We start from the raw sequence: 15,777 nt of genomic DNA, 5'->3' as shown, positions 1-15,777 counted from the left end.
AAAAATTTAAAGATGAGAGCAATGTCAAATATCAAGGAGAATGTGAAATCGGACATGATAAAACTGGTTCATACTGTTTTCCACTGTCCATGTATGAGTGGTGGAGTAGTCAAAAGATGTTTAGAGTTATAGCACTATAATTTTCCATTTTAACAAAGTGAGAAAAAGGTCTTTGACGACATTAATAAGATGTCTGGAGTGAATGAAAGATATTTGCAAAGACATCGAACTAAATATAAACCAAAACAGACGTATATTTAGGGGCCAAATTAAGGCAGACCATGACCGAGCAAAAGTAGACTAATGACAGTCTTTTCTAGGCTAAATGAAGTCAGGCAAGATGTTCTTGTTTGTCTTTGGTCAGTTGGTGACCGCTGGTTCGTCTTGAACGTGACTGACACTGTATAACAAGAAACTATATATCAGGGACGTGAACTATCATGATAAAAAAAAAAAGGGCAGGTTTGATTTCAGGTTGTCTTTAAAATCTTGACAAACTCTGAAAGCAGAGCATACCAAATAACTACCGTACTTTACACAATTCTCTCTTCTCATTAAGGCTGATCCTACTTTTCTCTGTTATGTCTCTGTTAAGCTCTGCTTCAAGCAGTTTTGCAGGCTGTTGCGCCAGCCTGTCCGGCACCCGGCTACACTCTTGTTCTACATCTATCTCTAAAACCACAGCAACCATGGAACTGTTTGTTTTCCTTTCAAATTATTATTATTATTTTTTTGCCAGGAAGCTCTATTAAGATTAGAAACTTCGCACGGATGACCTGTCTAACACAGATATACCAGACACGGGAATTCCTGAACATGGTGGGAGCTGATGATGGGCACTTAGGGGATGCCAAAAACAAGAAAAGCAGAAAAGTTAAAATAACAATAAAGCTTCTGCTTATTGTACATGATGCTGGCTGTGGCTGAACAATTATTTTGGAAATGGGGAATAAGGAATTTAATATATGTTGACTCTCTAAAATGATGTTGAGCGTAGAATATGCAGATGGTCTAAATTAAAAATGGTGACCTTCAGACCTGTCACAATTACTCTATCTCTTCTTTTTTTTACACTCACACCCACCATCAGGAAAACGTGAAGAGATCTGTGGGTACTTATTTCTGTTAATACTAGTCATACTGTTAAAAGTTAAGATGAACACATAACATAACGTATACTCAAAACACAACTGTATTGCTATAAAATCCTTAGAGATTGCTTGGGTCATTAAGTAGTGAACAAAACACGAGGGATCTCCACCTTAGCCTTGAAGCTCTTGCGCCATCATCGTTCCACGCATCAAACAAGGAAATCAGAGCCAACTAGAAGGGTGTTCACTCATCATGTCTTATTAACAGCCATCAATAGGAGGGCCAACTGGCCTACAGACTAGAACTTGGCCTGCAAACTTGGGCCATAAAACATAGAAAAGTGTCTATTCAGTGAAACCGCATTTATTTCTTCGCCTTTCTCTAAATACATTCAAAAGTTTGGAGAAAACTTCCCTCGAGCTGACCCCAATCTCGATTGCGGCCTAGATACAAATCGCACATGAGCTGCTTTATTGAGGAATATGGTATGGTTGATGAGCAAAAAGAGCTTGTTTCACAGAATGTATGATACTGGTAGAGAGTGTCTTACATCGTCAAGCTTCGGGCCACCTTAAAAAGGAGTTAGCCAGCTGAAGCTGGCGGCTAAACTCTATTTAACGCACTAGAGCCACGTCGGATCCAATATGTCGCCAATCTTTCTGGCTGGAGCTAAAATTTCTCTTCCATGCCTGGCTGGCATCGGCCCCTTCGACCACTCACCCGCTCATTACCCCCTTAATTCATGCCCGTGTGGAGCTCAGCGCTAGGGAGAATAATTAAAAGGATAATTAAGAGCTTTTTTTAATGATTTGATTCAGTGGACCCCTTTCAAGTTAACCGCACGCCTTCGAACGCATTCACCTTAGACTCCCATTATTGTGACCTTGGCTTTCTGTAATGGCGAGAAGACTGGGGGGAAAAAGGAAAAATATATATCAGCTGGGCTGTAATTAAGGGTTGGGGGGGAATGTAAAGGTTAACTCATGCATAAACACACTCAGACACACATTCTCAGTATGTTTAATCATATGTCTATGAACGTTCATATTAGAGAAAAAAAGCATTAGTCCACTTTTTTTTCTTGCACATGCTGGGATAAGAGCAAAAACTAGCTCAAAAAAACAGCATGTGTAACAGAGAGTATGTTGAGCATACCTTTGCTATTAACCTTAACCCTTTCAACATGCTGACTTTTAGAGCACGACCAGCGACCTTTCAATGTATCCGTGAGAGAAAAAAAAAAGTCTAAAAATGAATTAACTTCGATTTCTATACACCTAGCGTATACCTATTTCAATCAAGCAAAATTTGTCAGATCATCTTGGAACAATTTCTGTTGGTCTGAAACAACCTGCGTTCCTTGTTTTAGGATTAAAATAGACTATTTTTCACTTCTACTACTCCATTAAAGGAATACTCCTGCATATCTAAACTAATACTTATCTACTGCATCTGTAACACGTGTAATTACCATGGACGTTATTTCAAAACATATTACTGTACTGAAAAATGAACGGAAAATCTGCTTACTGGAAAGGGCAGTTGTTGGGGCACTCCAACAAAAGTTTAGGTGAAATGTCTTTTTTTAGTCAAAGGTATTTGTAATTAACCTCGAAATGTGTATAATTCGTCTTTCAGAACGAGAAATACTTTTTAACCGAAAGATTCTGTTAATACACATCTCATTTAGACTTCTAATTCAAGGAAATAAGATGAAGTGGCATATTGAAGGATGACCTCATTTCTGCGGGAGGTTAAAAGGCCGAGGGGCGGCGCTTGGGGTGAGCTAGCGGCGCTGCGTTAAATATTTGAGAGACGTGCAAGAGGTGTTTGTTCTTTCACGTCTGCCTCAGAGGGCCACACCTTTGGACCCCGGGCGACAGCATGAGATAACAAGAGGCCTCGGAGTCGGTAAACACAGAAAGAGAGGGAGAAAGAAAGAGAGAGAGAGGGAGAGTGTGAGAGAGAGAGAAAGAGAGTCTCACATAAGCTTTTCATGGCTAGCGGCACACAGACCTGTAGAAGCATGGGCCAAAGGAGGCGTAGTTGAATCTCGTAAACGCTAAACATAAAAAAAAATTGAAAAAAAAAAACGCTACATATACAGCCATCAAAGCGATCATTCCCGGGCATGTCTGATAGGATGCAATCAACTGGCGTGTTGTTTCAGCAACTCTGTTACATTACATCCCCAATCAAGTACTCACACAAACCGCACCTAAATATATAGTGTGCATTTATGGCACACATACACACAAGCATGTCCATAAAAGACCTGGGAATGGTTGTAGTCATAAAGAGTATCAGTTTGAGACTTCCTTTGCAAATTTCAATGCCTGCTCTGACTTGGCAGACAGACTTAGGGAACTAATTTGCACTGGAAGTGTGTGTGTATGTGATTAAAACAGAGTAAAGCTGCCTAGTAGATTAAGAGTCTCAATTAAGATGGGTAAGAAGGAGGTGTGCAGTAAAACAGAGGAGAATTAAGATTTGCTAAAAGATTTAAATGTGTGCGTGTGTGTGTGTGTGTGTGTGTGTTTGGGGATGTTTCAACATCTTGATGAGGACCAAATGTGCCAGTATGTGCAAGGATAGTAATAGCTGACAGTTTTTTTTTTTGTTTTTTTTTTTTAACAAAACTGCAATTAACCAAAAAAGAAAACCCCTAAAAGATAGTGTGTGTGTGTGTGTGTGTGTGTGTAACTGTATGTGATTCTGTATGTGATTCATTTTTGTGAATGTATGATATTTACTTGATTGTATGCATGTATCTGTTTGTGTGTGTGTGTGTGTGTGTGTGTGTGTGTGTGTGTGTATAGTACCTGTTGCAGCATGAGGGCCTGCTGCTGCTGGAGCAGTGCCTGCAGCTGTGGAGGTGAAAGAATCTGCTGCATCTGCTGAGGAGTAATCATCTGTGGGGTCATCATTGCCATGGACACGGGCACCTGACCAATCACACACAGAAACAACCAGTGAGAGTGTGCGTGTGTGTGTGTGTGCGTGTGTGTGTGTGTGTGTGTGTGTGTGTGAGAGAGAGAGAGAGTGTACACTCATTCAGACAGTGCTTATGTCCTTATTTTCTTAGTATACAGTGATGCTGGACTGTTCTACATAAGGAATGCAACATGACAGGGAGCACTGTTATAGGAAAATAATCAATGACCAATAAAATTTTCCAATAAAAAGCATGATCTGACGTCTTTTATTCCTCTTATACTGCAATTTATTGCTAATTAAGGAATGACATGCCGTAAATTTTATCTGTTTATAGTAACATTTAATGTCTGCTCTGAGACCTATGAAAATGTTTCTGTGTTGGAAAACTTCACTTTACAACTTTATCTCTGACTGTTACTGTCATGTCAACGCTGGAGTCGGCATTAAACTACAACTCCCAGAGTATAGCACGGACTACAAACATGGCCACCGAGGACTACAATTCACAGCCATTATGGACTCTCTCATGTTCACGTTCACCCGATTATTGACTGCACACACACCTGGACTCAGTCACCTGCACAACCATATAAGCACCCTCACTACACTTGAACTTTGTGAAGTATACACTCTGTGTTATTATACCAGTTGATTGATTGTCTTTCTGGGTTTTTGATCTCGTTTCTGGTTTTCTCGATTTTCTCTTGCCTGCCGTAGTCCATGTCAATTGCTGATCGCCCGACTCTTGCTTGCACCTTGATTTTGATTCTGGATTATGTATTTGTCTTGATTGTTACATTCTATAAAGCTCGTATACTTGCATCTGCGTCCATATACACATGCCTGACAGTTAGAAAGCACTGACACTGGAGACTCCTTCCAAAAAATGCTAAATAGCAACAATTACATGTTTATCTCATAAATGCAATATCATTTTTCCCCCTCAAACTTCAATGTTTCATATCTGCCCAAGATTTGAGCTGCATAGCGTGTAACATAATGCAATTGTAGACGCTACATAGTGAAGACCTTTTAAGATTCACCTGGCAAGCTCACATTCTGTTTTGTCATTTTTTTTTTTTCTGTATACCATCTCATCCATTTATTATGAACAATATAACTGACACTAACAGAACAACATGCTGTTGCCATAAAGCTATGTTGTCATAAAGCTGTCAGGTGTTCAAAAAAAAAAAAAAAAAAAATCACTTAACGCGTTGAGCAAATATTCCTTTGGCTAGGAACTCTTATCTGAACCAAACAACTTCAACACGCACACACACACGCACATTATTATGAGCTGCTACTGACAGAATCGAGCCTTTGTCAAAAATAACAAACAACTCGATTAGATTGCTATCAGGAAACAGCTAGCAACAGTCTGGAAAAGAGAGCACAATTTGCGCAATGACAGTGAGGCGTTAAAATGTGCAGAGCGATGATTATCTTATTCCAAATATGCAGTGAGTGAAAAAGAGAGAGAGAGCGAGAGAGAGAGGCTGAGAGAAAACAGAAACTTTGAGAACGGGCTGGAATTAAAGGAAAAAAGAAAAAGAGAAGAAAAGCATGTATGAAGCACGTCTGTGGTATGCTTCCTCGAATGCTAGCATCATTGTGTGAGAGCACACACACACACACACACACACACACACACACAGAGCACAGCTTAGCCGCTCCACGGGGTCCCATTTATTTTCCTATTTACTGCTCAAGGGCCATAACTGATTATCTCTCCGCAACTGCTCAATAAAAATAAAGCTATTTACAGGCGACAGCTGCTTGAAGCCCGAAATATGAGAACAAATTACAATACGCATAATATATACATTTATCTAAATGGTGTACACAACAGGGATTTAGAAAAAAAAGAAAGAAAAGAAAACCCAGGAAGGCTGCAAATTTGATCTGGATTCATTTGTTTTGAGGCAATGCTTGAGCATGCAGTTAATGTATTCAAAGGCTGAGAGAGGGAGAGAGAGAGAGAGAGAGCGAGAGAGCGAGAGAGAGAGCGAGAGAGAGAAAGCTGTCAGTGGCAAATTAAATCTGTAAAGGTCTGATTTGACTTTGTAAACAAGACGGGCGGTAAATATGAACACACTTGTTCCCTATCCCCCCCCCTCTCCCTCTCTCTCTCTCTCTCTCTCTCTCTCTCTCTATCTAAGAGAAGAGGATAAAGGCTCCCTCGCATGTGGTTATCAGTTTGGAGAGTGCGTGCGGCGAGCCTTGTCCAATCCTTTATTGTAAACCCGGCATATCGTGATCAAACGAGTCATCCATAACCTAACACACTCAATCATGAAATCCCTCCAGTGAAGGGGAAAAGGGGAGAGGAGACCACATTATGCACTCCCTTAGCTCGTAGGATGCTCGCACGCGTGTGTGTGTGTGTGTGTGTGTGTGTGTGTGTGTGCTTCAAGTGGAAGTGTGCGTCATGCGGAGCCGCTCTATCACGCTTGTGGCGGCGGCAACTTCAGGCAAGTCCAGGCTCACCGCTCCGAAATGATATCATATCTCTGATGGTGATGTCTGGCTGCTATTAAACGAAGGTTAAATATGATAAATGTGTTTGGTGCCAGGCGTTTTGATAGAGAGTCGCCTGGAGGAGGTTTGGCAGCCTTGCTAAGTGACTTCAAGCAAAGGGTTCAAGTGCCTTCCAATTAGATCTTAGCAAGGTACCGAGAGGAGTGTGTGTGTGTGTGTGTGTATACGTGTATATATCTAATCCCAAACAATTCCATGCTTTTCCAATTCCCAACATAAAAGAGCCGACTTTTCTGTTTCAGCACCAAAACACTGCTTGTCTTGGTGAAGAAGCAGGATCTCGGGACATCACCATGATAATAATTTAAAGTTATTTTCAAGCCGTTTTGTGGTTTGGAGATCACTGCTGAAAATCTAGTGCAACTGTCCTCCAATGGCGTGATAATAAACAGAACATATGTAGCGACTGTATATCCGTCACCTTTTGCCTAAGCATAGTAAATGACACAGTCAACATATAGATGATTTGAATCTATGAAAGAATTGAATTTAGATAGTAAAATATGTTTTCAAAGCCAAACATACATCTTTTGGCAGCATTTCCTAGGAATCCTGTATTTATAATGCATTATATATGTAGTATATTATACGTGTTATATAGCATCCATAACACCTTGTGATCCCAGGCATGACTCTGTATAAATGCTCATTTAGTATTAACAGATACATGCATGTGTTCTTATTTACTTTATGCCCACATGCTCCTGAAAAAGCATGAACGTATGACTCTACATAACACCTAACGTCTGTAGACAATATTATTATGCTCTATAACAATGTTTTTATACATTATAAGACACTCTGCACTATGCGTTGTGGTACAGCTGCTACACCAGAGCCTGCGTTGTAGTGCATTACACTATATAAATATTATAATGTGTTATTATCATGATATTATAGTTATACACTCCTAGACTTATGCTTTCTTAGGTGTTATGCATGTACCTACTTGATAGAAGTACGTTTTATAGTGCATTATGAATACAGGATTTATAGGATCCTCCATCTTGGGTCATGAAACTCCACATATGATTACGCAACAGTCCGATTCGCGACCTGGTGGAAATGTGGACCAGTTCCCTGAACAAACTCCAGTGGTATGTCAGTGGAAAGAGAGTAACTGAAGGATAGATAAGGAAAAAAAAAAAGGCCTGAGAAAACCCTGTGGAAGCTAGTTGGGATGGAGAGATATGTACGTGAATGTTTGTGTGGGTCTGAGTGTAAAAGCACAGGATGACATTCAGGTAACGGGAGGGAGGTGGGAGTGCTCTAGCATGGCAGACGCTTGGCATCGCGCCAATTCGCCGCTTGTCACTGCGACCTGGATTGCAAAACACAACCCTGTAATTAATCCCTCATCGGTGTCCCATTCTGCGCCATACATTTTATTTGATACACACGTTCATTGACGTTTTCCAGTTGTGGGGCACAATAATTACTGGAGTTATAACACCTTCCATCGCAGCGCGCCTGAATGCAGAGTTGTTAAGGTTTGACGCCGTTAATTGCCCCTATAATCTAATCCCACAAAGGCGAGCCCATTACGCCGGCATGTGCAATTCGACACTGCTGTTTTTTTTTTGTTTTTTTTTTGCATGCGAAAAGCGTCGCCATTAGCCTGCTTGACGGCCGCCCGACAAAAAGGGCCGCGCACAATGCCGAATTATATTTTCGTTCGGCTTTGTCTCTCAACGCAAATGATTTCTCTCCCCCCTTCCCCCGCCCTTTCATTCGCGAGCTGAATAGGCTTCGTAATAGAGGAGACTGAAAAAAGCCTCCAACCATTTCAAGTCAGGCATTTATTAAATGAATTTAATTTTTTGCCCTCTTTCTTTTTCTTCCATTTTTGCAGTGAATGCTTTTTTTTTCAAGAGAGGGAGAGACGGGCGCTAGATTAGTGAGAACCTAGGTGCGAATCATCACAGCTGAATTCTCCCTCTGCTTTAGTTTCAAACCAGAGACAAAAGACATTCGTCATGAGAAAGAAGAGAAAGAACGGCTTTAGAGGTGCTCTGTGTGTGTACCTCTGTGCTTAGTGCTGTATTTCTGCCGCCGTGGGCTGGCAGGACCCACCGGAAGACAGCCTGGCTCTCCTCACTGTGTGTATGCGCCTCGATGTGTGTCCAGCTCCAACAGGTTGGTGGGAAAGTAAATAAAAGCAGCAACTGGGTTCCAGACAGGAGCGTGTTGTGTGTATGTGTGCAAAGTAGCGTGAAATCTGTAGCCATCTGCAGTGAGTGGCGGGGGTCATGCACTTTTATCACTGCTGTTTTTATGTCCACCTTTAGACCGAGTACAACAGATGGCTTTGATCTGGTGGAGGGTTAGGACATACACACATGCTGCTACATCAGGGCACACACACATACAGTAGACTGACAAGGTGCTGGTGCTGGAGAACGTTTTTCCATTAGCACGAGCAGCATTTCCATTAGCATGAGAGCCAGATCATTATGTCATGAGATTTAGGGTTTTCCTGATGCACCATGCAACCAAGGAGGATTTTACGAGTTTTTAGTTTGGCCCTGATTTTACCATCAAATGTGAAAGGTTTGATCATCAAATGATTACATGCAACGTTATAAACGAGGAGATGGACGTTATAAAAGAGGAGATGGCTTACACAATATATATGTGGAGGAAAAGTGGAATTTTTGAGATTATGCATCAGGAATCATCTAAAGACACTGAACAGGCCAAAAACATTTGTATAAAACTATATGAAAGTCCACAAAAGGAAATGTAGTGGTATATGAATTTCATGTGAGTGTTTGTGTGTGTGTGTGTGTGAGAATGTGTGTGTGTGTTTGATGGCTACCACCCCCTCGAGCCATCTCTATGAGCATCTCAAATTGTCTCTTAATGAGGCTGCGTCTGTGGCACCTCTGCAGCTTCCCAGTGCCATTAAGATTCACCAGGCCTGTCCACACACAGCACACTACAGAGGTCAACTCCAATCCAGAGAGAGAGTGAGTGTGAGAGAGAGAGAGAAAGAGAGAGAGAGAGAGAGAGAATGTGGGAGGAGAAGCACAGCAGCAGGGGAGACGGGCATTTGCAGAGAGCGAGGAACAGTAATTAGAGGAGCTGTTTGAAGAGCAAGTTTAACTGATTAACAAAGGGAGGAGAGGGGAAACGAGGGAGCGAGAGAAAGAAAGAGTGAAAGCGAGAGCTAGGAAGAAGAGCGATGCGTCCCAGAGGGTCATAAAGTAAGAAGTGGAGACCGAGCGCGCATTTCAATGAGTTCTAATCTCGTCCTCTTTTTTTTTTTTTTCATGTCCTTGATGAATTACGGTTCCTCACACCGATCCGATCTACTCTTATTAATCAAGACGCCCGGAGAACGACGTGAGGCTCGTACAAACCCCCGCCAAGCTGGACACTGTGTCCAGATCCTGCCATGGCCTGCTTCTATATAGAGGTCAAACTCAGAACAAGAGAATTTCCTGACAAGTACAATTTAAATATATCACTACTTGGCACAATGGGCCGTCCGAGTGCCAAGAGGCTCATTTTCATTAAGCTGAAATCGCCCGCTCTTAAAAGAGTTCTGAACGGCGTCCCTACTGCGCTGCTCAACTCTATTATATTCCATTACTGCAAATGTATGCAGCTTCATAATGCCCGCTCACAAAATTATAATCCACGCTGCTGTCATGATGACGCCACTCAAAAGAGAGGATTCAGCTATTAGAATTCATACTACAGTTAAAGAAAAAAATAGCGAACATTAAAAGTAGGGACACAGTGTGGGCTAAGACTCCGGCTGGTGAATTATTTCTGAAACCTGTGGTCCAAAATTCTCTATTTTGTCCCTACGAAGGCTAAGTTTGGAAATAATCTACTTTATTATGTTATATGAAAAGTTTCTTACAGCAAATTTAGTCCCAATCTCAGAGAAAACCTAAAGAGAGTGGACACCGTCAGCTCCAGAATTATTGGCACCCTTGCAAAAGTTGGTAAAAAAAAAAAACATGAAAAATATCACACTGAAAATAGGTGAGAAATCAAACCGTTAATTGAAGAAAATAAAAACTGAACCAAAAACTACAATTAATCGCACTCCTAGAAATTCTTATGAACAGAATTAGTAATTGAAAATTGTTGCTATTTATATTTTTAAAGCTCAATCAAGTGGAATGCTTCAGTAGTCATCCATGACTTCTTATTTCACTAAGGTAGAAATATGAGGTGACACAGTGGCCAAAAGCCCTTAGTCATTCCTCAACATGGGAAGGATTAGAGAACGCACATTAAATGATAAAAACCTTGAACACTGGCTATAAAAAATAGCTATGTGTTTGAATACCCCCATATCTACTGTCAGTGCAATAATTAAGAAGTTTAAAACAATCAGAGCTGTAATAAATCTGCCTGAAAGTGAACGCAAGGGTATTTTTCCACCACACACATCCACAGTGAGGAGAATGGTTACAGAGGCAAAAATTTCTCCAAGAATCTCAGCTGCAGAAGACGGTAGATTTTTGGTAGCACCGAGTCTCCAAATCTACGATCAGACACCACCTCTGTGCCAACAAACTATTTGGAAGGCGTGCCAAAAGATATTTATCTAACCACAAACATAAGTGCCTGGTGTTCGCTAGATACCACTAGAACTTTGACTGGAACTGGGTTCTGTGGTCAGATTTTGGGCAACAAACACTCAAGGTGGGTTTGGTGTAAAAAAGAAGGATGATTATGTAAAAAATAACCTAATCCCCATTATTAAGTATGGTGGTGAATCTGGGAATCTTGTTACGATACTTTCCATCATGGACTCTGTAACGGACCAGATGATTTTAAATGAAAATCTGGCTGCCTCTGGCCAAGAACCTACAACAGGGTCATGGTCAGAAGGACCTTGATCCAAAACATGCTTCCAAATCCAAACAAAAATCACAGAATCAAGTTTTGGTGCCAATGATTGTGGTGTTGTTTTGTTAAAAAACTATTTTTTATAAGATTTTAATACGTTTTTTTTTCTTTTAAATTAAAGGTTGAAGTAAAAAAAGACCTCTCATATTTCCAGCATGAGATTAAGATAATTAATGATAGGGACCTTCATTAACCAACTTCACCAAGGGTGCCAATAATTCTAGAGCTGACACCGAACAGAGACAATGCCTCATTTTTTGCCTCGATTTATTTTCATTTAAGAAAAAAAATCGTAAGGTGAATGATGGCGTAGGGACGCGAATGACGAGAGTCCTTCTCTTCAGAAAAGGTCAGCCAAGCGGTAATGAGCGGTACACTAAATTATGGTATTTAAATAAATGGATGATGAATACATCTCCATCCTCTAGAGCTTTCGCTGCCATTCCACATTACGGGGTAATTATCACACGTAGGGCTGCAGCACATACACACACACAGAGAGAAAAAAGGAGAGGGAGGGAAGGAAGGAGAAAGAGGAGAGAAAAAGCCTGCAGCAAGCGCGCATAAAAACATGCGGCTAAACTTTGAACAGACGTGGCGAATCAGCTCCATAAAGCCGTAATTGGGACTGGCTGAGTTCTTGAAAGGTTTTTTATTGCCGGAGAGGAATAATATGCTCGTCCATATAAAGTGGGGGAAAATCTGATAAATGGTGCTTAAAGTTGGTGAATTTAGAGAAGGCCATGAAGGTCTTGTGCTTTAAAGACTGCAAAGGAGTTGCGCCTAGACATCTAGTGTGAATTATGACGGAATCGTGTTTGAGTTTAAGGAGTACACAACAACTCACACAGACCGCACAGAGGTCTCCTCTCACACACACATACACACACATTACACACACAAGCAGGCTGTTCCAGACAGGGTGGATGCAAACTGTCAGATATTGGTGAGGAAATGAATACAACTGTGCCTCTGTGGCATGCTCCATAGCAAGAGGGTGAATTCATTGTCGGAGTAATTCTCCCCGATGCACGCTGTTTTAACAAGCCCCTGAGCCTAGCTGATACTAGTGTGTATTTGAGTGTGTGTGTGTGTTTGTGTCTGTGATGTTGCACTGGCAATAAATGGAGAGCGATAGAGGAGAAAGGAACATATAATCAAAATATAAACAGCACACTCCATCTAAATGACCTGTCTTGAAGCTCACCGGTGGAGCTCAGGGACCTCCGGGGGGAAGCGGATAATTGAAAAAATGACAAGGAAATGGCTGGAGAAGGAGTCTCTCTCTTTCTCTCTCTCTCTCTCACACACACACACAAACACACACACACACACCCTGGTGCCACACATTGGGTACAACATCCCAGTGCTGTTTATCCCTGTCAGAAAGAATTACCCACTTCACTGAAGGAGGACTGGTCTTTGCTGAACACACACACACACACACACACACACCCACACACACACACACACACACACCCACACACACACACACATACACACCAAATCTCACCCCATTTTTCTCTTCCATCTCCCTCCCTCCTTCCTGGTATTTCCCTCTTTCTCTTCTGTTACTTGTGCTGATAGGCATTATGATCTGTTTATTCACGCTAACCCTCATCAGCCTCCCCTCGCTAGGCTCTGGCCGGTAAACAAGCCGTCACATCTCATTTGTACAATCTGCTGTTACAACACTGTGCAGGGGAATACCAAACGTGTTAGATGTAAAAAAGAAGCTAGACGCCTAAGAAGGATGGGATGGGGTGGGAGGCAAAGATGGGCATGCAGGGGGAGAAAGGGTGAAGAGGTGCTAACTGTAAGCTTTAACTCTTTATGTTGTAGTTAGCAGCAGCACAAAGCTGCCTGAACTGAGCCAAAATTCTGTAAAGAAAATAACCTTGCTCTCCATCTAGCTTTCTTAGACAGCCAATAGTTATAAAAAAGCATTCAGCTAAGAAATTCAGGTAGCCTCACAAACAATGGATTCAAGTTAAACTAGTTAGCAAGACTGTGGTTTGCTAATGCTAATCAATCCACATGATTGCTTTTTAAATTTTACAGTAAATGTTAAAAACTGCTTTCTAAATGGCAAACATAAAAAAGTAATATTATTAAAAATATGCCAATGTCTACTATTATCGTGACTTTTGCATTTTTTAACGTTAGATCTAGTACTCTAAAGTGGACTGCTATTCTCAGCGACATCCCTTTTTCCCTTATTGTTTTTTATTCTTCATTAGATGACACATATATAAAGAGAGGAATGATTTTATGAGTTGATTATGCATATTAGTAGTTTCTAGGAAATGAACAGCTTTCAGATGTAAAAAAGATGCATCTTTTTTTTTTTTACCAAGTAGCCTGGTTTAAATTCCTTCCATGCTTTTACTATTTAATCTAGTGCTTTTCAGTTCCAACTCTCCTGCATATTTTTCATTTACATTACAGCCCTTGCACAAAAACTTCTTTGCTATTACTGAGTTCTTACAAACTCACTCATACATGAGCATCCCAAAATACCAATGATGGAGAGCCAAAATGCCACCATTGTTCCTTTGAAAAAATAGTCCCTCCTTAATCCTGAAAGAAAAGGCCAGAAGGTCACATTGCTCAGGTGGAACCGATGAGGAAGGCCGAGCGGGTCAGTAAGAAGGAGGGGGGATTTTAAAGCATCACAGCGCTACCTTCAAACAGGCTGGAGATATTAGCCAGCATGTGGAGAGTGAAGGGTCTCTATTGAGTGGGACGCGCCGCTGTCATGTTAATAACGGCCGTGATGAAAGGCTCCAGGCGCCGGGACCAGGTGGATCCATAAATACAAACTCCCGGGCAAAAGAGTCATGAAGCATGACGTCCCTCTCCGTTTCAGGGGTTAATTTGTCCCAAAATAATCCGCAACCACTTTTCTTTCGATCCTGCAGTCTTTCTGCACTTCTGTGGGGCCTGTCTGTGTGTAGCAGTGCTGTAGGCCGGCTAAGCAGAGCTACACAAAGTAATGAGAGCCAGACACTGGAGGGATCCACGACTGGGAGAAAGGGGAGAGGAATGCAACCGTTCTGAAGTGTCCAGGGAGCACTTTTGTGACAGCGTTCGGACAAATGTAAAAGCAGCGCTTGTGCGAATGCCCTGAGCAGAGCAAGTTCAAGTGGAAAATCCACCCCCCCGTCCTTTTCCACCTCCTCCTCAAACTCTCCCCCCTCCCTCTTCCATTAGTCTCTTGCTCGTCACACACACATACACACACACCCTTGTGCCTCTATCTAACGCCCCACTGCCCCAGAATAAAAATGACAAAAAATTTCCAGTAGAACACAAGAGAAGCGGCTGACGCTGGTGGGGGGAAGCATAAAAGCCCCATTATCGACTGGCCTTCATTGCACATTTCACTCATGTTTCAGCTTAAAAAAAATGGACTTTCACACTCGGCTGCACTGGAGCCCAAACTCCGAAACGGGCACTGCTGCCCTGCACTGTTCTCCCTCCACGGCTTCTGTCGTTCATCACCCTCCCCACTTTTTTCTCATTCCGTCAGTCTTTTTTTTAAACCCTTCTCTCTTCACACCAGTGAAAAAGAAAAAAAAAAATAAGGAGAAAAGTTCCAAGTAAGCACTTCCACTTAATGGACAAAAAAAATGACGTTTCAGGAACCAAAAGTTCAAGAGAAATGGGAGCATATCAACAGCGGATAGCTTTTCTTGATAGCTCTGTATGGGTTTAAAATGCCAGTGAAGAACACTTCACAGAACTTGGACCAAAGTGGACATCTCCATAACAAAACTTTTCCAAAAAGTGTTTGGATCACCAGTAAGAAAAAGGAAAGCAAAAAGGAAACAAAGATACAAGATACTTAGCAGGGTTAAAGTACTTTTCAAAGTTCATATTAGCAACACTATAAGACAAAAACACAGCATGCTTGGCCAGCAGTAAAGAAGTGAACTAGGATGTGAAAAAGCGAGAAGAGAAAGGAGAGGGGGATGCAGAAGATGGGAGAGGCGTGCCAGCTGGCGACACACATCTCTCCATCAGCTCATTTAAATGTGGCACTCTGTGTGCACAATGGTGCGATGGCTACGCAGCTCCTCTGTTAACACGCACAAGAAGGAAACTAATTAGCATGTCTCTAATGAGTCTTTTCATTTTTTTTAATTAAATAAGGGCCTCAATAATACATGAAAAGAGGACTTTTTTCCCTTTTCAATTACCAACTGATATGTGGCTGCAGCCACGTGCGTGTTTTTTATATGTCTATCTGTGTGTGTGTGTGTGTTTGTTCAACCCTGACACACGCTGTACACACTTCGTCTGCCATGAAAACACATACTGGCACATACAATA

The 15,777-nt window shown here is 41.6% G+C and overlaps 1 protein-coding gene across 2 annotated transcripts in view; it reads right to left on the bottom strand.

Moving 5' to 3' along the window:
- Positions 1 to 15,777, bottom strand: part of foxp4 (forkhead box P4) — a 135,772-nt gene that overhangs the window by 53,241 nt on the left and 66,754 nt on the right. For both annotated transcript variants that reach the window (XM_034314289.2, XM_034314287.2), the window contains exon 4: positions 3,915 to 4,037. In XM_034314289.2, the coding sequence (XP_034170180.2) occupies positions 3,915 to 4,037 (123 nt within the window). The remainder of the gene's footprint in view (positions 1 to 3,914; positions 4,038 to 15,777) is intronic.

Source organism: Pangasianodon hypophthalmus, chromosome 20 (assembly GCF_027358585.1).
Source record: "Pangasianodon hypophthalmus isolate fPanHyp1 chromosome 20, fPanHyp1.pri, whole genome shotgun sequence".
In the NCBI taxonomy this organism is placed as follows: Eukaryota; Metazoa; Chordata; class Actinopteri; order Siluriformes; family Pangasiidae; genus Pangasianodon; species Pangasianodon hypophthalmus.
This window is presented reverse-complemented; position numbering and strand designations above follow the sequence as displayed.